Genomic DNA, 24256 nt, shown 5'->3' on the forward strand with positions numbered 1-24256 from the left:
CATTGGTCAGACTTCCTAGCTAGCCAATCATCTATAGCCATTGAAAGATTGATGCACATAAAAAAATCAGCCTTTATAAAATACCAAAGATCTGGCAGCCAACTGTACAGCAGCAAGATGTTTAGAATGCTATTAAAGACTCGGACGGCTTTGCACCAATAAGAATAAGAGACTTAATTCTTACCTCTCGACCTATTAGTGCATGCAAAACCTCTTCTTGGCTTATAGAAGAATGTTTCTACACAATAGAAGAATATATTAAATTGTAGAAATTAGCTTTTATAGGTTAGCGTTATAGGTTTAAGCATATTTTTATCTCTGCGAATAAATATTTTCATTTTCAGTAGTCATAAAATTTTCTGCTAACAGACAGACAGATCAGCATACGCGGTAAACTTTTTTTATAAATTATGTAGTTGGAGAATTATAGTAAATCTCAGTGTCCCACATCAATTAAAACAAGCCATTGACACTACGATTTAACACAATGAAACACACCCAAACATAATTGTGACCATTATTTCCTAACACGGGTACTCCATTAGCCAATCGTGTCAAGTCACCCAGTCCCATTGACAGATGATACCATTTCGGCCGGGAATCGAACCCAGCACTAGGGGAACGTGCCTAACGATCCATATGATTTATTACTGTCATTATTCCACCTTGGTATTGAAACATTAAAAATGACGGATAAACTCCATGGGATTATGACCTCTATTCTATATCTTCATAAGGGTGATTTTCGCATAAAGTTGTGAAGGATTTGTGATGTTTTGGTTTTGGGGGAATAGAAGAAAGATCTTATAATGTGGGCAATGATTGCGTTTTTGAATTCACGTGGTGGTAATGAAGGTTTTCCTATGCGAAACAAGGGAAGATAGATCAGTTATAGTTTCATAGAAATCGAGGATTACTGACTTACTGCGGACTTCTATAAGCTTTCTATCCATTGTATTTCGATTACAGATTGAAATTTGACGTTATTTTTATGGAGCTGATATCAAAACTCGACCTCTAATCGCAAATCAATGGTTAGATAACGTAGATATGTTATAGCAATCCACGATTAATTGGTAAACATTTTCAGAAAAATAGGTAAAAACACATAGCTGTTCTGCTCCGAATTAACAATGAATAGGCTTTTGTTACTATTATTATCTTTGATTGCTGATTCTGTTTGTAGACTGTAGTAACTATCTGATCAAAAGCAAGCTTCGCTCAGTTTCGTGTCAAATAAAGTAATATTATTCATAAAAAAAATACTACCATGCTACTCTTGAAGACTAAAGGACGATGGGCGTTTTGGTACCCTGTCCAACAGTGTTGATTTTAGTACCATTGCGTAGGTCTTGGCAAGGCAAAAAATGTTTACTATGACGACTAGTCCCAAATCCTTGTCCATTTCGCGTGACATCGACCAATAGAATGTGTAATGTTCATAAATCATCAACGTAGATGTAGTTCTTAAATCCAACTGTATTGAATAAAAACTGGTAAAGTAACAAAAAAACTGGAATTTGGCCTTCCTAGAATGTTTGCCTGCCCACTGCTTTAAATAAAGACTGTGCAAAACCTTTGCAGTTCACGCAGAACTAGCTTATGTATTTGATGAAAGTCTTTCAGTATCTACAATCAATTAAAGTTGAAAAGTCAGAAGACGATGTTTACATAGTACATATTACGACTCAATCTTGCTCCTCAAGAGGTGCTGAGAAAATGATGAATTTCTTCTTAAGAAAAGATGAATAGAAATGTTTTGAACTTTTGTCAAATCAGATGACGATTGTGTTTCCGTAGTAAGACTCCATAGACTATTACAATCTTTAGATTATAATAGAGTGTATCTCAAACAATGTAAGATGTATATTAACTTAGTTTAAAATTATTACACTGACGACATATGCCTCTTAATGATTTTGCATATATGGATGACATACTTGTTGCTATGTCGATTCAATTTTTATCGTCACTCGGATCGGACAGCTAATTGAGGCAAGCCCCATAGTTTTTATTATTCTTCACGTAAATACCTTTCTAATGATATATCATATGTTACTGTTGGAGCGGGTACCAAATCCCATACAAAGTGCCCATTGTCCTTTATCAGAAAATACATAAAATCTTTACAAGAGCTGAACTACTGGTCCGAATTGTAAAATACTTTGAATGTTAGATATCCTATTAATTGATGAAGTAACAACCTAGGTAAAACCACTAATTGAGTCTAGTTTTAAATAAAAATTATACATTAACTGAAAAATAATATCCCCTCAGTCATTCATCACTCATGTTTACAAGTTTTTCTAAAACCGAAGAATTCCAAAATTTCTCCCTAAACTAGCATATTTCAACCACAAATCACTACATATGGACTTCACACCTATTTATATTTTTTCCCACAAAATTCTTTTACTATCTTGGGGCCACTAAAATGGCGCACCGCGGTAATGAGGGTTTTCTAAAATGGCGTCCACGAGGTGGCAGCACCGAGTCGTCAGGTCCAGGTAACTGTCAAAGTGCTTATCTTTACTATGAATAGTGAACGATTTTAGTGTTTTTTTTTTATTTTATAATTAAAGCACTGCATTATTGTTTTACTATTGAGGTTGAGTAAATAAAAAAAACTAAATCATATTGTGTTAACAAATTTTTCAACAAGCTTTTCCTTAGTACCAGTGACTTTTGCACCCTCTCTCTTAGCTCAATTTTTAGTTCGGAAACCTTATTCTGACCGTAGTCCATAATAAAATCAATAACACTTCCAATATAACAGAATTTCAATAAACAATAAGTTCGGACCCTACAATTCCATACTATTTGACAGCTGTTTGGACCTGACGCATACGAAGCGCCGCCTGGCGGCAGAAAAAGTATCGAAAACCCTCATTATCTGCAACTTTGTGACTTCCTCATTTTATTTTTTTACTTAACTTCTTTTTTTCGGTTATCTAAGGTTAGTAAAATTTATAGTTTTGGATATAGGGAGAATAGCGTATTCTAGTTTTATGTTGTGTCGATTTGCTAATATTGCTATTATTCTTATTTAATATACATATACTAGCTGCCACCCGCGGCTTCGTCCACATGGTGTGTTGATAAAAAGTAGCTTGTGTCAAATCAGTCAAATCATCACCTATTTACATACCAAATTTCAACCAAATCGGTCTAGCCATTTTTGCGTGAAAGAATAACAAACATACAAACATAAGGTGGTTTGTAATATTAGTAAAATTTATAAAATTGATAAAATTCGTTAGTGTTAATAAATAATAAAATTCTTATAAAGAATTGAGTATTTTAATAAAACGTTAGTAAATCATTTACTTGTTGAAACGATCGCGATGTTCAAAACTTTTGTGTTGAATTTTTTTCCCACAAAATTATTTTACTGTCCTGGGACCACTAAAATGGCGCGGTAATTATGTGCAACTTTGTGACTTCCTCATTATTTTTTGTTAAATGTTTAGGGTAATAATGTTAACGGTTTCGGTTAATTAGCTGAGGTTCGTATAATTTATAGTTTTAGTTGTTAATAGTGTTTCTAATGTTAATGTTTTGGTTATTTGGTTGGTTATTCTTTTTCTAATTCATTACGATCAGTGAAGAAGGCTCAGTTACATAGGCAATTTTCATACTGAATTAATATAGACTATTGATAGAATTGTATGTATTTTGTTTTTATACATAAAATATATATTTTTAAATATTCGATGCTATACTATAGGTATTTTACTTCATAATGTTGTTTGACAAATTACGTTAGATTGATGTAGATCTATTTCCCGTGAAAACTATCAACACTCGTAACACCATCTCTAAACTCACACGAATTAGTATTTTACCCTTGCTCAACTTCCACTAAATACCTAGAATCCACGATAGTTTGCGAATTTTAAATGTACTAACCAACAAATGAAGTAGAACAAAACGAAATGATGCGCACAAAATACTCGGAATTTTATAATAATTATACCAGCAGCATTTTAGTCACAACTACAGAGCTTTGCACCACAATATTCTCTCTCCTCATTACGCTTACATTTATTCTAGAAAAGGCACAAAACCTTATAATTACTACCCTAAAACCTTAGAACACTCAACCAACTGGACATGCCGTGAGCAGAAATCTATCTGCAAAAACGTCTGACAGTTTATACGCGGTGTAAGGCAAGGCAACAAATAGTAAGGCCTCGAATTTTGCGGGCAGCGGGGCGGCAGCGGCGGCGGCGCGGGTGGTCACCGAGTGCACCGCTCGTTGCCCGCTCCCGCGCCGCTGTATTCGAGGGCCGGTCCATATGAATATACGCGTAAGATCCTGCCGCTCCCGCGCCGCCGCCGCTGCCGCCCCGCGCGCTGCCCGCAAAATTCGAGGCCGAGGCCTAATAACTCACTCATATATCTTCGATCACATTGTTACACACGCTCAGAAAAGAATAAACTTCGCACGCATTTACTTACGAGTGCGAAAGAAAGCAATGCTCTGGTGTTTTCGGCAGAGGAGAAGGTATTGCAATGGCGTTTCTAGTTGGTAAAATAATCTAAGCCAAAAACGCACAAAGAAACTAACAAGCGACCTTGCAACATAGTTAAGGATTAATAAGGAATTGTTTCAAGTGAAACTATTCGGGAACACCGCAAGGATGCCAAAATTTTAGTCAGATTGAAGTTTCCCAGTCCACATTGTTAGTGTGGCGGAAAGTTGCTCGATCCCGGCTTAGTTTATAAACTGCTTTAGGAATTAGATCACCACCATGCGGTAAGAATATCGTTCGGATTATACGGTTTTAAGTAGAGCTACTTTGCGCGCGTTTCAAAATCGTTTATGCTTGCAGGTGGTATGAATTTGGTGTGAAAATGTAGATTCTATAGTAATAATTCTGAACATATTTAACAATAAATAAAGTGGGTATTGCGTTTTCCTCGCGATTTCACATATTTTCCGCGGGAATTATTTTCTGCACCCAGATAAAAAGCCTGTCTTCTAATGGGCTGTGTAGATTATACAACGTTATTTTTTGTTTGTGCGAAACCTGAATTTAGTTTGTTCAGAATCAGTAACTGAATCGATTCCAATAGTTTTTACACCATGTTATATTTTTTCCCAAAATTATCTAAAAAACTTTGAATGTTGGACACCACAAATAGGTATTTATTCTCGCACAACGAAGGTCACGGCGAGTTCATAGCGGGCGCGAGCGCACAGTGCTATCGCGTTGCGCGGCATGTGTGCGTTTTGTGGTGATTATGTATTTTTACGGACAGTCCCGTAACTTAACAAGCTTATAACTTTGTGACTTTTCATGATACGGTTTTGAAATTTCGTACATAGATTCTTTACATAAAAATACTAGATAGGAGTATCAGGTTTCGCATAAACAAAAAATAACGTTCTATAAGTACCCTCTAAAATCGGTTAAGATATTTTACCAAAAAAGTGTGACAGACAGACAGAGTAAGTTTTCTATTTACAATAATAGTAAGGAATAAATATCTCGTTTTTAAGAAGCGTTTAAACCATATGAGTGAATTTTAATCTCTACATTCACTCAGCAAAATTTGAATTAGAGTCAACAACGAGTTACTTCATATAAATTAATGCTAATAAGTAGGTAATTCAATTTTTTGGCCGTTCAAGGTTTTTATCAGAATTTTTTAGGTAGGTATTTTATTATTTTTATTGGACGAACCATCCTTTGTCATGAAGAGTTGCGTCTATTAGCAACACAATAATAACCTTAAAACGTTGAACTTTGAAATCAGAATTCTTTACCAAATAAACCCCTCGGTAAATTATTTATCATTGGGCATTACAGAAGATTTATTAACACGTCCGTTTCACGGCTTTTTTGGAAAATCACGCATCATTTAGCTATTGGGAATTCGTCATTTTCGGTATGAAGAGAAGCATCGTTAACAGGCAACGATTATTTTAATAATAACTAAATTAATATTTAATAACAATACACTATTGGTCTCGTGAGTCAATTGAAAGTTTAGGGTTTGTGAGTTTGATAGGTTTTGGGAAATAGCCTTGACTCTCCCTTGCCAAAACTTCTAGATTGTTAAAATATAATTTAGGTAAAATATCATCTAGAACATGAGAAAGGACATTAGGCTACTTTTTACTCGATTGCAGAGAATAGAATACAACATAAACTTAATAATCTTGTTGGTCAACTGCAAGTTCAAGTCAATATTGGTTTCGATTTCTCAAAAACTTTATGTGTTAAATTATCTATACTAACATTATAAAGAGGAAAACTTTGTTTGTTCGGTTGTAATGAATAGGCTCAAAAACTACTGGACAGTTTTTAAAAATTCTTTCACCATTCGAAAGCTACATTATCCACGAGTAACATAGGCTATATTTTATCCCGGTACGGGCAGTAGTTACCACGGGACGCGGGTGAAACCGCGGGAAAACGGCTTGTAAATAATATAACACGCCCATGTAAATATGATATACTTGAAACATAAATCATTTCGCACTTTCATAAAGGTAATTGAAAAAACTTTTACCCAAAAAACGGTCAGTTATTTTTAGCTGAAATTCACGGGCCAATCCTTAGGGTTGTCACATCAAGTCATTATGTGACGCTACTAAAATTATATGAGTATGACTAGGCTTTTATGAAATGGGTTGTTACCATCCTGACACTGTTTAATAGGGCATGTTTCTATACCAATAAATGTTAATATTTTTTTTTAGGTACTTTTATTAGTTGGTCGGGCAAAAGCTGATCGAATGTTTAAAGAAACTTTTAAATCATTAATAAATTGTTTTAGTGATAAAAAACTAAATACTATTGGGTATTTTGTATATATTTTGGTACTTAGCTTCAGTTTGGATCTTTTACCATTGTGCTTTATTATTCATATTAAGACTACAAAATCACCCGAGTTCAAAAAGTTGTAAAAGAATTTTTAGAAAATCAAATTTTTATCATAATATATTTTGAAGTAATCCACAGATTTTTTTTATTTTTATTGAGTAATTTTGATATTTTACACTATTATACTACACACAGTACCAAACAAAAGTGACATAACAGTAACAGACCTACCAAACTGACACTATAGTTTCTGTTTAGGGGAGTGTCAGACATGACGCATTACGCTTATAGATCACATCTCATACGTGCGGGTGAAATATGTCCATTGTTTTAGTTGATTACCAGTGTGTACACGCCCTTGCTAGTCAACTAATGTATTGTAATTAGCATGAGTTATTGTTAATATGAATTTATTAATTGTTGGCAAGGGCCCTTTTGACGTGTGACGAATTTTATTGGATGCGTTTAGTGGGTTTCGGAAGTTGATTGTGTTTTTGTAATTTGTTTAATTGTTTTGTGACGTCGGCGTATTTTAATAGTGGGGTTATTGTGTATGAGGCTCTGATGTCTTTTTATGTAATTGTTCTATTCTTCTTTGTTATTTGTTATATATATGTTTTGGTTTCTAGTCTAACCGAATGCAACTGAGTTCCAGTGTTTTACAACTTTGCTTCATTGATGATGATACTGTCTTTGAAATCCCATTTTTAGGGTTCCGTAGCCAAAATGGCAAAAACGGAACCCTTATAGTTTCGTCATGTCCGTCTGTCCGTCTGTCCGTCTGTCCGTCTGTCACAGCCGATTTACTCGGAAACTATAAGTACTACAGTGATGAAATTTGATGGGAATATGTGTTGTATGAACCGCTACAAAAATATGACACTAAATAGTAAAAAAAAGAATTGGGGGTGGGGCCCCCCATACATGTAACTGAGGGATGAAATTTTTTTTTTCGATGTACATACCCGTGTGGGGTATCAATGGAAAGGTCTTTTAAAATGATATAAAGTTTTCTAAAAAACATTTTTCTTAAAGTGAACGGTTTTTGAGATATCAGCTCTCAAAGTCGTAAAAAGTATGTCCCCCCCCCTCTATTTTTATAACTACGGGGTATAAAATTCTAAAAAAAATAGAGGTGATGCATGCTAATTAACTCTTTCAACGATTTTTGGTTTGATCAAAGTATCTCTTATAGTTTTTGAGATAGGTTGATTTAACTGTAATTTACGGAACCCTTCGTGCACGAGTCCGACTCGCACTTGGCCGGTTTTTGACTTTAATAATGTAACCTAAAATTTATTATTTCAAGATTTATCTATCTCGACTGTGCCAAATACAAAGCTCTATATTATTTGCTTCAAGAAACACAATATAACAATCTGAAAGAAAAATAAAGGATAACAGTAGACCGTGGTGCGTCGTAAAATTATTCCGCCTTATTAAATATTTTCCATGATATTTAATGAAGCAGAAAAGGGCGAGCAGATTTATGGGGTAACAATAAATTCAAAGCAATTGGGACAGTCCCCACCACTTAGGGAGAATTGGGCTTTTTGTATATTTTAATAATAATTAGACTGATCTTGTAGTGAAGGGGAATATTGGCCGTTTGTCTTAAGATGAATCTAAGGTTCTGGTCTATTGTGTCCTTTGTTCTTTATGATAGGATGGTTATAGATATCAGTATGATCAGATAGGGTGAAGGCATCAGAAACAATAAAATGTCGAGAAAAGAATACAGGACCTCCTTGTTTTGAAGTTGTTAAAGAAGATGCAATTTATTTAAATAAAACTACTTTTACGGATTTTATCGCGTTATATTAATATTATTTAATCCCGACGTTTACACACCGCCGTTCCAGACAGTCAGCAGTTTGTGAACACACACTAGACAAGGCCCAGCATTACATCAGATTTGATAAACCACAAGTCCTTGCAAGAGAAAACCGATTCCTACCTAGGATGATTCGCGAGGCTATTGAAATTAAAAAACATCCAAATTTCAATAGAGAAGATGGCTGGTGCATACCACCTGCTTGGAATCCCATCATAGAAACTATTAAATCAAAATCCAAGCCTACAACTGCTCGACCTATGGATACAGTGAGCTCGTTTTGCGTGAATCGGATTGTCAATAATAATCAACAAAATGTAGGGTAGCTGTTTATAACTAGTATATCAAGACGACCAACACCTTAGTCTGCCCGTGACCATGGATGCTGTAAAGGATTCGAAACGTCGGGATTAAATAATATTAATATAACGCGATAAAATCCGTAAAAGTAGTTTTATTTAAATGTCTAATATTCGCGTAAGTGTCAGAAATCAATAAGATGCAATTTAGGTCAATAGACAGTTACTAAACTTTAATTAATGCGAATGTTAGTTTGATCACCTTTCAAAGCTGAATCGATGCTCTAAACCTGATAAAGCATTTTGACTACACCATAATTAAGGAAAGGGTGGAGGAGGTGTTACTGAGGATCCTAGAGAATTTCAAAGATATTTTCAATTTAAGAAACATAACGTAAAGTCACTAGCTAGCCAACTTCAGAGCAGCAAAGTTATCTGACGAGCAACAAAAATGAACAAAACTAAACTCCATTCGCGCAACAAGGCAATTTATCAAGACTTCATCACACAAATAAACGACAGTCAAAGTCTTACAAACAAAAGCGAGTCGGCACATTATTTCCAAACTTACAGTTGACAGTTCGCTTATTTTCATTAAGACGCAAGTTTTAATGAGTCCAACTGTTTGCAGCTGCATCTGGTCTTGATACACTCTTAGTTAATTATATTATGATACCGTAGTTTGTGTAATTGTACTGTGGCTGTGGGTGGGTAATTGAATGAGATGTTTGGTGAGGTGGAAATCTTGTGGCTGGTAAGAAAATGTTGTGATTACTGTATCTTGTAATTGTTTTGGAGGTGATGATAGATAGAGGATTATGGAAGAAAAAACATGCTACGCCGAACCTAAATAAACATTTTGATAAAGATAGGAGGAGGATGACAGTGATGAAGATATTATGTGGTTTTTCAGAAGCTATTAATAGTGAAATAAATACCAATTATATAGGTACATATAACGTGTATTTGAGACCTTGCTTAATAATCAGAATTACCTGTACAGTTGTTAAACTATACTGAACAAAATTATGTACAATGTCGAAAACTCCTGACTTATACCCAAATTTTTATATGGGCATGGCTTTCACGTAAAGGTTCCTTTTATAAAAATAATGCGGAAAAAAATCAGAAATAAAATCTCAGCTTAACCGATCAACACCTACCAAAGGCATTATCAGTTTAAACTGCCAAGTTGAAATGTCAGAACAAAGTTTTCCTATTACACGTCTGCGGACTACATTTTTATTTAACTTCTTAATCAACTGTCCCAACGCCAAGTGACAGATACTTAAAAGGATTCTCAAGTTTTGCTATAAAAGGGAAAATTTCTGAAATTATGGAGTAATCCTGTTTCAAGTGGATTTGGGAACGGCTATATGTTTTAGAAGATTTTTGGGTGCTAAAATTATACCCGAGTATATCTGAATTTAGTAGATAAGTATTTGTTATTGAAAGACAGTGATGTGCAAAGTCAGCATTATGGATAGTTCAGTTATGATAACGGCAATCAGCAATTAACATAGGTTATCCTATTGATAACGCTCAGGACTCGTCACTGCTAGAGGTGATTAGCGTTTGTCATCATTACATTAAATGAAAAAAATACTATTTGCCTATTTTTACCAACAATAAAGGATTTATTTAACCCACACAGCAAAACCTAACCTTTCTTCTAGAAATGACAAGCAGTTTGAACGTCAACCACAAAGGACGAAGAAATGTCAGAATAAATAACAAATCATACGCCATACACATGGAAATTATCGTAAAAAAATATAACAATAATGAACGCAAAAATCTTAGGAATGATAGTAATCCTTATGTACAACGTGCGTATTTGTCAGAGCAAGAACTATAGTAACTTCACACTGTATTCGACAACGCCTACAGAGGCAGATCACTTGAAGTTTCTACAAAACTTGGATAAACAGAAATACATAGACATGGTGTTTTGGAAGAAACCTTACAAATTGTATGAAGATGTGCAGTTTATAGTTAGTCCTGCTGATAAAGACATGTTCCTTGAAAGAGCTAATCATTTCAAATTGAAAACTGAGGTTATGTTGCCTGATGTTGAAAGGTAATCCAATTTTCTAGTTTTTGGGCCCTACTTTCCGCTTCGGGATCAAAGGGCTTATGTTATTTTTATGTATGAACTCGATTACTGTCAAGTATTATTAAAATCTATAAAGTATTTTAAAGTACCCCTTCGTTACGTTCTAGTTCAATAATTTTGTCTCGATAGACAGAAAAAGTTACTTTCATATTTACAATATTAAGTAAGGATCCATTAGTCTTCCTTGGCTATTTTCAGAGCATTCAAAGATCAAGAAGTCAGAAAATACTTGCGACTAAAAACAGAAACTTTCACTTGGGACTACTACCACACTTTAGAAGATATCTACCAATGGCTTACTGACATAGCCGTGAAATACCCAAACATTGTTGAGTTGCAGTCAATAGGAAAATCTGCAGAAGGACGTGAGATTTACGCTATGTGTATCAGAAAACGTGGTAACAAATACAAGGTGATTGTCGAAAGTGGAATTCATGGAAACGAGTGGATTGCAGTGGAATTTGTAACGTATTTACTGGATCAATTGGTAGTCCAGAATGACACGAAACATTGGAGGATGCACGAATTGGGGAAGAAGTATGATTGGTATATTATTCCGATTATCAATCCTGATGGTTATGTGTACAGTCAGACAGTGGTAAGTTCTGAAATATTCGGCTAGATGATAAAAAGGTTTTTGATGGTACATTTAAGTCTGATGCTCCATGCGTAATATATTTTAAATATCCAAGTGTATGCTTTTCAAAAGCATAATGTTGCTATTGTCAGTTTATAATTTTTTTCTATAACATCTTTAGTATCATATTTTAGGTTTCCTTCTTTTTGAATAGATTCTGGGTTTCAGAAATTTTCTTCTGTTGTTTTAAAGAATCTTGCATTTTAGGATCGATTATGGAGAAGAAACAGAAGAGTGACAAACACTGGTATCGGTGTTGATCTGAACAGGAATTTTGACTACAATTTTGGAAGTAAGTAAATTAAGAAGTTAAGAAGAAAGAAAGTTAATCTACCAGATCCAAAATAAATAAATTCTTTCTTCTTAACTTTTTTCTACCTAACAATATTTAGAAATATCTTATCGATTGAATAAAAATCTTGTAAAGTGTTCTTTTTGGGTGAGCTGCAGGTTTAATTTCCTAACAAAGCCTAGTCTGTTGAAGGCTCTGCTAGTAAAATACCTTCAATGCTGTCTATATCAAACTCTAAAAATAGAAAGTAAATAGCATTTATTTCTCCCGAAAGAACATCATTCATACTGTCATATGTTTTTTTAGAATACGGCACGAGTCACGATCCGAAAGACGACTACTTTTGTGGGTCTCATCCATTTTCTGAACCAGAGACAAGAGTTTTGGCAGACTTCATCACGGATAAGAAACATAATCTTCGATTTTATTTTTCTTTTCACGCCTATGGTCAAAAAGTTATTATACCTTTTGCGGACAGAATAAAACATATAGAGAATTATGGTGAGATGGTACGTTTCACGTGATTTCGTTTGATGAGTGAAGATAGAAATATAGAAAATAGTGAAATAGCTAGGTACTGAGTAGATGTTTTCTCCCCTGTGAGGGAACTTGTTACCAACACAGAAAAATTCACAATCGCAAACCTTTATAAATATTCTTACTATGGTGTTTTTTATTTTTCAGGAGAATTTTGGTAAACAGGCCATATTGAAAATTTACAAAATGTTCGGCACCAAATATAGTGTAGGAACTACTTATGATACTTTAGGTGAGTTCTAAAATGAACCGCATTATTATTACTGTAAAGATCAAAATGGTATTTTATGTGAAGTGAAGTACATTCTATGACACTTGTTCTATCATTATAGGCCTTCGCATTTCTGGCAACAGTGCTAGTTGGGTGAAGAAAACTCACGGTGTCAGGTAATTATATATTTTACCATTATCACATCATATTTTTCCCTGACCCCCGAATTTGTGTTCTTAATCTTAGAAAAGAAATTTTGGACCAAAATTTAGTCTTCATGGGTTCTGTCAAATTTTTGAAAGTCCATCCATTTTTGCGGATTCTCATGTTTGTCATGAAACGTAAACATGATCTCCAAAACTCGAAGGATATATCAAAAACGGAAATTGGAGCTGAAGAATGCACCAAAGCGTCGTCGGATTGGACGTGCCCGTATATTTTTGAGGGAAGACGAAAAACTGTATGTACCTTGAACAATTTTTGAGATACTGAACTAGATTTCGTGAATCCTACAGATGGGCAGACGTAATATTTAATAACGTTATTAAATATTTGCTCAGCCCTTCTAAATAAGTTAGTTACAGTATTCACAACTCAAGAACGACTGAACCTATTTGGTTGAAAATTAGCGGGGATTACAAAGATAGCAGGGAGACAAGATTCCTGCAGATTACTTGACATTTAGCTTGATATAATTACATACACATAATTTACCTGAATTTTACTTTCTCTCCCCAGATATGTCTTCACCTTCCTTCTTCGTGACAACGGTACCTACGGTTACGCGCTCCCACCAGCCCAGATCCTTCCCACATGTGAGGAATCCATCGCTGGTCTCACAGAGCTCATGATTGCAAAGCCGAGGCGGGTTCGGCTGAACCTCTTCAATAGAGCGCAAACGTTGAGAGGGACTGTTCTGAGTTTATTTTGTACTGTTAATTTTATATTATTATTACTTTTAAAATAAAGATTTTGTATTATGTTGTTTAGCCCCAGAGTTTTTATGCCTAACTTCGCTGATAATATGATAATTTGTAAGTATGTTTTTTTGCAAGAACAGCTGTAGGTACCAATATAGATGTGTTATTGACTGATTCATTTTCAAAATGAATAAAGAAGAAGTAACCTGTTTTTTTAGGTAACCACGCTTCAAAAACTGGCACTACAAAGCCTCTTGAATAGTACGATAATACGATGCAATTATCATTTATTTCCTGAACCACCATTTTTCAACCAGACATTACTTCTTCCCTACACCACTTCCTCTGCCAAGTTTAGTTAAGATTCGCTAACCAAACGCCGCATGCCTCTAAATTTAACCTAGTCTTAGATAAGATTGTACCAGCAATTAACTGAAGGGTTACAAATCAGACCGTAACGATACTGGTGGTCGTCATTATGGGATCTTAGATGCTCTTACTTGCTGATTGGCCAGGCACCAAGTACTGCATTGGTTACCTAACCGTTCTTAGTTGTGGCTGTTGAAAAATTTATTGATCTGGTTTCTGTTTTATCAGGAGGGATATTCTAAGAGGAAGAGCTACAGGAGAAAAGGCTTCGGATTTAATAACACATTTCATGGTGGCTTATTAAAATTTCAGTCGATAGTACGAGAAGAAATTGTAATTCTATGTCGTACACCGATGGTACCAGTTGGTACGGCAAGGAGTATGCCGATGATGTGAATTTACTAATACGCTTTATTTTTTTAAGTTCTACTTCAAATTGTACCTATAACCAAAGGGTGTGTGTAAAATCACACTAGTTTACTGAGGTCTCTGAATTTTTTCTTGTACACATAGACTAATCTACAGACCTTATCGATATGATTATTTCAGCTGAAAAAGGTTTTATAGTTTCCTTATGCATACGAATAAAAACTTATAATTAATACTTTTTTGTGCTTCAAATAATGAAAATACATGTGACGTATAATGTCATCTTTCAAGTGAAAATGTGAAATCTCAAAGGTCGTGGTAAACCAATTAGTAAAATGTTAATACTCATAAATTCATGATTGAAAATCAACGAAAATGCATCCGAATATTGGATTTTTTATAATATTTACGTTTTATATAAATTATTGTGATTGTAGAAAGTATTATAATTATACATTGTATAGAGGTATTCCAGTCGAAGATGCCCATTTGAAATTTTTCATGAATTTGACGAAGATGTACGATGTAAATTTCTGGAGGGAACCTGGATTATTGTATAAGCCTGTGGATTTTGTGGTCAGTCCTGAGGTCAAACCAGTCTTTTTGAAGGAAGCCAACAACCTTGGATTGTATTTGACCACTATGATTGTAGATGTTCAGAAGTAAGTCCGCCATTCGCTTAACTTAGTACCAGACTAAAACTTTTTAAAGATGACATGAAAGATATGAATAATATGAAGCCATTTGGTATTCTACAATTTTTTTTATGTATCCGTGTGATAATTTATATCATATAAATTTACCTTATTAGAATACCCCAAGGTTACGAATGAAAGGGCAGAATTTTAGTGATAGTAAATGATAGTGTTATATCTAATCTATAATCCAGTTTAGCTAGATATTTGGGTGATTTTGTGAATACATATTATTGTATTGAATTTTAACACTCTTTTATGTAAATTATTCGCTCTTTTATTGTAAACGGTTAAGCTATGGAGTACAAAATGACTAGCGGAGGTGCCATAACGTAAAATTTCCTAATAAAATAGCGCGCCACAAGGCGGATGTGCGGGGTACGAATACGTTTCTGTCTTCGTGTTCTCATCGCCGCTCATCTTTCCTGTCTCCCTATCTAAACCCCAATACTGTTTTTATTCAGTGACTCTTGTACCCGTTATCAAAGCCTATATACATTGGACCACCAAATACCAATTTTATTTAAACACTAGGAAAAATCCCGCCAGAAAAGATTTATTTCTTTAATAAGGTACATCAACAATATACATAAAAATATATATATTTTTTAAGATAATCATCCAATATGTGATAGCAACGCAAAATTAGCTCATTACCAAAAGCAACTTTCAGTTTAGGTGATAGAGTCTATAATCGGTTACACCCAGTCCCAAAACTCTTTCAGGGCCTTTGACATGCAGACAGTAAAAACTTACATCAGAAGAAAGATGGATTCCTTTGACTGGTACAGTTATTATCGAACTGAAGACATATACCAGTGGCTTAGAGACCTGGCCAAGGCTCATCCTTCGGAAATGGAACTTCACAGCATCGGGAGAACCTATGAGAACAGAGATATAATGTCTGTAAGGATCCTGTTAAAAGGGTCTAAGAATAGGTAATTATTCAACTGTTTGATAGTTTACTGGTTTTTTCGTTGTATGTAGTATCATTGCACGAGCATCAGTTATTCGTTTGACTTTCCACAAGCATCAGAGAATACCTCTGTAAATGTGTTCAGTCGTTTTTGAGTTTAAAAATATTATATGACTCCAGCCTTTTCGACTATGTTGGGTCGACCGCCTATCAGATCTCCTCAACCCAGTTTCCCGAACAACCCAATACCCTTTGATAAGACCGGTTGTCCGATTTTATGGCTTCTGACGACCCGTAACGACTGTCAAAGATGTTCAAATGACACCTTCTTCAATTGCAGATCTAGAGTCATCGTTGAAGGTGGTATCCACGCCAGAGAGTGGATAGCTCCGGCTTTCGTCACATATTTTATCCATCAGATTATAAAAGCTCCTAGTTCAAATAATATGGTACTCAAGGAAATAGCATTGACGTACGAGTGGTTCTTTATACCAATTCTGAACCCTGATGGATATGAGTTCAGTCATGTAGAGGTATTTAAAATCATAATAATGGCGTCCACGGCCGATTTCGGCCACGGCGGCTGTTCTCATATAAGGAGATCAGCCAGCTGCGCAGGACATATTATAGTGCACAAGCATTTGCGCATTTGAGCATTCCTTCACTCTCATAACCCGATGGGATGGCAATCCGACACGACCGGAAAGGGATCAGGCGCAGGAGCAACATTAACGTGCTCTCCGATACACGAGTGAATAAATCACCGACTTCCAGACAGGCTTTGTGCAAGTTTTAGAAAACCCACAAAGCGATTTCGGCCCGACCCGGGAATCGAACCCGAGACCTCGGGTATAGCAGCCGCGCTTGCGACCACTCGGCCAACGAGGCAATCAAATAGACTGAACTTTATGGACATCATCATTAGTCTTTTCATTGTCCCACTGAGCATTTATCGCCACGTTTGCTCAAGGTGGATTAGCAATTTAAGACTTATAATTTTCAGGTTTCTGCCAGATGTTTTCCTTCACCTTTACTCAGTCATCGGTGTCTAAGTTGAACTTTAGCCTAGGTGGATCCTGCAGTCTCGTACACTAGTCACGAGGGCTTTAATCATTAGATCATCACGACTGTTTTGTTTCTTCCTTACATCTTTCTTTGAAGCTATCAAAACTATATCTTTTCAATTCAGGATCGACTATGGAGAAAAAATCGCCATGACGGGAGATTCGGAGTTGATTTGAATCGCAACTTCGACCATGCTTTTGGGAGTAAGATTTTTTTTTCTTTGATTTCCAAGATGCTTTGATTTTATAAATATTTTGAAATAAACTACCAAGTAATGTTTAGTATAACATCTGATTGTTATTTTCCAGCTGTGGGTGTTAAATTCAACAAGCAGTCGGAAATATACTGTGGGCCATATGCATTTTCTGAAAGGGAATCCAACTCGATGGCTAACTTCATTATGTCAAAGAGAGAGGCCCTTGAATATTACTTTGCATTTCACTCATATGGGCAGTATATGATCATACCTTATGCCAATAATAAGTATCACGAGGATAATTTTGATGAAGTGGTGAGTCATTATCGACCTAAGCATTTTCTTAAGGCGCTGCATGCCGAAATTGCTTGTCTCAAACATTTTTTTGACCAAATCTATGCAGTTTTAGACGGTGAAAAAAAAAAATTTAATCTTGAACACATTTCTGAGAACCCTGATAATTTCAAAACACGTTCTCGAAAAGTTATCTAAAAAAAATGATCTTGCAACAAAAATATGTCTATTACTTATCAACGTGCATTGATAAAAGGAGATTGGGCAAGAATGTATGAGATTTGGTCCAAATGTCCACCACGAACGAGACCTATATAATTATGTAAATAGTCCACTTAATTTAGAGTAACTTTTACTACAAAAGTTAAAAAAAAAACAATGCCAAAAAAAAGTTAGAGCCAAAAATGTATTCTTTATTTTCGGTAGTTTTTGTATGTTATCATTATTATTTTTTATTTTATTCCACTTCCATTTCCGCACTTTATCTAAAACTAAGATGAGTAAGACACATTTGTATATAAACAGCCCATATTTTTTGCCCGATGGATGTACGAATCACTAACCAATTGAGGCGCCAGAAGTGCTTGAATATACTCAGCGGTTCCTGGATCTAAGAAAGTTCGATGTAACTGGTGGTGTCTTCTTTGTAATAATTAACAATTCTATTTTGTCAGAAGTTACAGAAAGTACAAAAATCGAACATCACGAAAAGTAATTGAAAAATTAAATTGAAAAATCTATAAAATATTGTATTTGATTTTGCTATAACTTTTTTCTGGCATTATATTTTTTTTTACTTTCATAACAAAAAATGTTCTACATTTAACGGGCTATCTAGCCATATAGGTCTCGTTCGTGGTGGACATTTGGACCGGAATCGCCCATTGTCCTTTGTAACATTAACGAGTCCATAAATGTAAATACAGAACTTGGTTAATTTTTATTTTTGATTACTTAACTCATTTTAAAGCTATTAATAATTTATACGATGTTACGAACGTTACGAACGTCGCGTCCACAGGCTTCTCTCTCTTTCTCTTTTTGTGTTTTGGGTGCATTCAGCCTCTTCTATAACCTACGTACAATTTATATTTTTTGTCTATGTCTATTGGTTTCTGCGCCATTTGTCACCAAATATGTTTTATCCTTTATTATACCTACATCTTTTGGAAATTCACACGTATGTACGATTGAACCTATTTAAAAATGGCTTCTTTTTCAGAAAAATATGTGCAACGATGCCAAAACGAAAATTGCTCAAAGGTTTAACACTCAATACACTGTTGGAACTGCCTACGATACCGTTGGTAAGACAAACATATTTTCTTTTAATAATATGGAGATACAATTCATCAACATCTTCCATCTATTCCTATCATTTTTCCAACTATGCTTTGTCTGGGTAACTGTGTTGAGATGGTCAGATCAGGCAGTCGATCCATGTAAAACACTGGTACTCAGCTACATCTGGTTAGACTGGAAGCCGACCACAACATAGTTGGGAAAAGACCAAGCAGATGATGTTGAGGCTTTCAGTCTGAGGGGATTTAACTAGTAGGTACTGAAGTTTACATGGAGCTGCTTATCTTGTAATTCGTGGCGTATGCCTCACATAGCCTGAATATACCTTTAGATATACAGCACTACCACAATAATTATAAGAGAGTTTTATTTGCAACAGGCTATGTGACATCAGGCGTAAGCGGTTGTTGGGTCAAAAGGAGATTGAGGGTGCCGTAAGTATTGATAAATTGTTATTCTAACACCGTAGAGTTAATTCTAGTTGTCATACATATAGCCACAAATTACTTTAAATATTTATTCCAAGTTCCTAAATGGCTTAAATTTATGTTCATTTTTATCAGGGTTCCGTACCCAAAGGGTAAAACGGGACCCTATTGTTTTCGCTTCTCGGTCCGTCCGTCCGTCTGTCACCAGGCTGTATCTCATTAACCGTGATAGTTAGAGAGCTGAAATTTTCACAGATGATGTATTTCTGTTGCCACTATAACAACAAATACTGAAAACTAGAATAAAATAAATATTTTGTTTTTTTTTTTTTGCTAATTTTTGCTCTGGTACAGAACCCTTCGTGAGCGAGTCCGACTCGCACTTGGCCGGTTTTTTCTCATAGTGGTTCCTTATTTTTTATATCTTTTGTTGCTATAATTGTCTGCCTAACCAAAGACGAAAAAAACAGCATACTTTACTTCTTTTAAGATGAGCATATTTTACACCTTTTGTTATACAAATAATATTTGACTTTTGCTTTTTTTTGCAGCTATGTGGTCACGTTTGAATTAAGGGACAATGGCTTTCACGGCTTTGCTTTGCCTCCCAATAAAATCCTTCCGACTTGTCAAGAAACTATGGATGGTGTTTTATCTCTTCTGAGTCCCAGAAGAGACAAATTCACAGAGCTACGAGTTACGGACTCAGCTAGACCGGCGTTTGTTATGGACAAGATTGTAATATTTTTTAATACGTTTTTATTTATTATAGTTTGGTTTGATTGAATTAGGCGTTGTTTTATTTTCCCTTTCTTTACAGTATTATTAGTAGTTTTTGCTTTTAACAAACGGATTTCAACTTCACTTATTATATCATTAGCATTTTGTTTGTAATTTCTTCTTGATCTCCAAGGCTATTTTTGGTCTCAACATTTTTCCTATGTTGTCTTACTTTAATTTGAAGCCCTAAAAACTTTTAGCGATTCTTCAAGAGTTATTAAGAGTGATCATCGATTTTGAACCACAAAGGTTCATATCATGTCTCACCAAAAATATCATGTAAAAAATTATCCAATCAGGCAGCGATAGTAATCAGAAGACGAGGCACGCAACACGCGATCCTTTTACCGGGAACGGAATAAAAAATAAATTCGGTAGCGAATCCTGTGATGTTAACCCCAAAATGATGTTATCAAAAGGTGGTAATATGAGTAATGATCCGTATAATCGTTTAGCCGTCACGACAAATCGTCAGATCACGTGATCTAGTGTCATTTATTTTGGTACGATCCACCATTCTGTGTTGGCCTCTCACTGATTCTGCAGCTTGTTCGAAAATGCTCAGAAACAATAGTCCATCTTATGCTGGACGGTGGTTTATAAAACTTAATACAGCGTGGGAGGAATAGTGTTATTGAATAGCGATTTTCAACTCTGCGGCTTTGAGATACGGTCTAATTCGGATTGTAGTTAGTTAATTGAAGGGCGTTGCATTTCCTTTTGTGTCGAAATTAATTGCTTACTGTTATTTATTGGACTGTTGCTTATATCTCAATTTGGATACGATTTCTATTATTATTAATGATTTGGCTAATTATACTGCCTTTGCTTTGCTTAGATTTAAGACGTTGGATTGAGCAAATATAATATGTATCACGCTACCAAGATAATCGACCCACGTTTGTATATGTTTTCATTTCATCTTTCAGGCATACGATGCATCTTTTACTTGGTCTACCTCTGTTTCCCTATCTATCCATATTCTGCTTTCATGAAACTGTTAATGATTTCTATCATTGTTGACAATCTTGTAGCGTTATAATATTATTTAGCTATAAATCCATTACGAGCAGAGCCCAAAAAAGGCGAGATTAAGGCGACGAATTGGTAAACAATAATTCCATAACCGGCACGCTCACCTAAGGGGCAAGAGGGGGGACGGAGGGTCTGAGCGGGGCGAGGATTACAATACGCGCGCTAGCTTATAACTAAAAGTCGTAAGCGACAAAATGGTTTTGTAATTTTATTATTTAAAAATGATAATTTGATAAAAAATCCTTCCACAATTTTAAAGAGTATGTATATACTCAACTACTAAAAAAGTTAAGAGGCTTAAATCGGTCCCGTTTGCCCATAATATATGAATCTCTTTTTAAAAAGAGGTATGTTTGATATATTTTTCTCTGTTATAAAAGTTACCTAATCATGTTTTGAATTCTAACAAAACAAGGTTTATATCATGAACTTTCAGGTAACCAAGTTGTATTTTGATCCGTTTTGTATTTACTGAGAAAAAATCATATCCTTGGCGCCAAAATTTCCAATTCGTCCTCTTAACATTTGCAGTAATATATCAAAATTCCGCAATGAAGTCATCAACATAAAACCAGATTTTTTGTGCCCAAACCTATCAGTATCAACCATAAAAGTAAAAATAACAAATGAATGAGCAATAACAATAATTCAAGTGCCAGTACGTTTTGCTTTGTTAATTTTATGCACGCCTCATTTCATTGCCGGCTTAAAATGTAGATGTAAAGAGTCGGTTAGCTTGGCCTTGAGTGTAACTGAAATTAAAAGATTTTCTTCTGGTTTTATTTCTCTTGATGCTATGTATGTACGTATTTTTTCACATCCTACTGATATACTGAACGTGAAAGTTTGATGTGTTAAGTTACTCTTTCAAGTAATAACTACTGAAAGCATTTTAAAGGAGTTTATATTGTTTACCAAAAGCAGTTTATTGGTTGAGTTTGCCATGTTGTTCGCATGGTGTTGTCAATTGTAAACCAAGTGAGCTCCAAATTGATAAAATAAATGGTTATTTTGTATGAATAATGCCATGTGAGTGAAGCTGTAAATACCCCAAACGTGGAGTTGTAAGCTACTTTAAAATAAATAAATCCGAAAAAAAAGCCTTAGTCAAACTCACCAGTGTGAAACAAAGCTAAAACAAAACTGCACGGAATCTCGTTAACTTTAATAATCACTCGAAAATGCTGTGGATTAAGCAGAAAATTTAAAGATACAGCGGGATCCTTGCCAAAGCCCAAGTGGTCCTTCTGGCACTCCAAACATCTTTGTATAGAGCTGTTCGAAACGGTACAGTAGTGTATTAAGTTTATCGTTTTATTTAACCTACTTACTCCAGTTTTGTATTTCGTGTAAGAATAGGAATTTATTTTGTGAACGGTAAAGACCTTTATCAGTGAGTTTTGCTCCCTTGTGATTTTTAAGCTTGTTCTTGGTTGAATCTTGCATATTTCTATGTAAAAATTGAACTATATTTAGACCTAGATAAATATAACCTATAACTCAAAAAACAGTGACGTCATTGACTTGTCGTGGTATCAAAACATTTAGCGTATGCGAGCGAACAAACACTAACTATTAGAACGAATCTGATGAACTTAGAAACATAACATATGGATCACCAATAAAACATGTCAATAGCTTTAACAACATTCGACAACAAAGATAGAAAGCAATAAATGCCCTTAGTTACAACGTTTTTTTCACTTGTATTTAAAACATCGAATTTTGAGCAAACTCCTGTTATGTAAGCAGGCTAATAAACTTACTTGATTTAATCATGAAAAATGCCAAAGTTGCACCGTACGCTAATGAGGGGAAGAAATGTTAATTATTTCTAACTTTAGCGTCTCAATTAAAATTGTTTTTGAAGTTATAGGAAATATTAATTGGTGAAGTTGGTTCAGCAAGTTCAAATATTTTTATCAGATTTTTTCTTGAATGAAAAGCGTGTAGTCTTTAAAAGTTATTGACCTTTTAATATCAGAAACAGATGAACATATTATACGCGCGCATATTTTCAAAATTGGGTTGATTCATCTGGGTAGGATATGCAATGTTTACTTAAGTACTTCAATAGCTTTGTAGCATGGTAAAAGGAAGTTTCGCCGAGATACTTAAAGTAATTCACAAACTAGAAATAAGACAGTGAACTGCTAAGTGTTATTAAAGTTTCTAATGAGTGTTGAAAGTTCAGAAAACCTTTTACAAAGAAAACAAAATCAATCAACAATATCAATAACGAACTTCTTGGAAAAACAACTGCAAGACTAAGAACGGATAGTCTTAATGCACTTAAAAATTAAACTCCTTAAATGGCACTAAGACGGCACGGAAGTGTCCCGGTGTCCCAATTAATTAATCCTGGCTTGGAACACAGCCAGAAGCCTAAGACCGCAGTTTGAGTAAACAGAGACCACTTTGAGGTCATGAATTTTGCACCATCTGTGAGGATATTGCTAGATCTAATTGTAGGAAAGCAAAAATTGTTTCGAAATTCTGATATTAATGTGGCTACAACTGCCGAAGTCTCTGAAAATATTTTTTACTTCTATGCGATCCTTCAGAAGATCTCTTAAAAGTTGTCCTGCTAAAAAAAAATCAAAGTGGACCCTTCGTTCCTGAGATTAGCGCGTTCAAGCAAATCAACTCTTCAGCTTTATTATATAGATAGCAGAGATAAGTTTTATTAAATAAATCAGCTTATTAAAAAACAATAAAGAACTACAACAAAACCAAAATTCATAAAGGTTCATCAAAATAAACTGAAGACCAAAACAACTGACGAAAATGAAGAACTAATTTTCGCAGCAGCAAAATTTGCAATTTCTGACACGGGAACTTTTCATCAGTACATAGCCGATATTGTTCTCGCGACACGGATGTGCACAAAATGAAATGCATTCATGTATTTTTAGGGTTTCGTACCCAAAGGGTAAAACGGGACCCTATTGTTTTCGCTCCTCTGTCCGTCCGTCTGTCCGTCTGTTTGTCACCAGGCTGTTTTGTATCTCATGATAGTTGGAGAGCTGAAATGTTCACAGATGATGTATTTCTATTGCCGCTATAATAACGAATACTGAAAACTAGAATTAAATAAATATTTTGATGGGCTCCATACAATAAAT

General features: G+C 34.9%; 2 protein-coding genes across 2 annotated transcripts; both read left to right on the forward strand.

Moving 5' to 3' along the window:
• Positions 1-10774: 10774 nt before the first annotated feature.
• Positions 10775-13751, forward strand: LOC124640295 (zinc carboxypeptidase-like). Its single transcript, XM_047178007.1, has 7 exons — positions 10775-11026; positions 11264-11683; positions 11930-12014; positions 12321-12523; positions 12699-12783; positions 12884-12938; positions 13501-13751. Exons 1-7 carry the CDS (start codon positions 10775-10777, stop codon positions 13727-13729), a joined length of 1329 nt encoding a protein of 442 aa, XP_047033963.1. The 3' UTR covers positions 13730-13751.
• A 999-nt stretch (positions 13752-14750) lies between these two features.
• LOC124639922 (zinc carboxypeptidase-like) lies at positions 14751-20103 on the forward strand. The gene is made up of 8 exons (XM_047177425.1): positions 14751-15082; positions 15841-16053; positions 16372-16564; positions 17221-17299; positions 17405-17607; positions 18809-18893; positions 19268-19322; positions 19868-20103. Exons 1-8 carry the CDS (start codon positions 14796-14798, stop codon positions 20100-20102), a joined length of 1350 nt encoding a protein of 449 aa, XP_047033381.1. The 5' UTR covers positions 14751-14795; the 3' UTR covers position 20103.
• The last annotated feature ends 4153 nt before the right edge of the window (positions 20104-24256 follow it).

Source organism: Helicoverpa zea, chromosome 20 (assembly GCF_022581195.2).
Source record: "Helicoverpa zea isolate HzStark_Cry1AcR chromosome 20, ilHelZeax1.1, whole genome shotgun sequence".
NCBI lineage: Eukaryota > Metazoa > Arthropoda > Insecta > Lepidoptera > Noctuidae > Helicoverpa > Helicoverpa zea.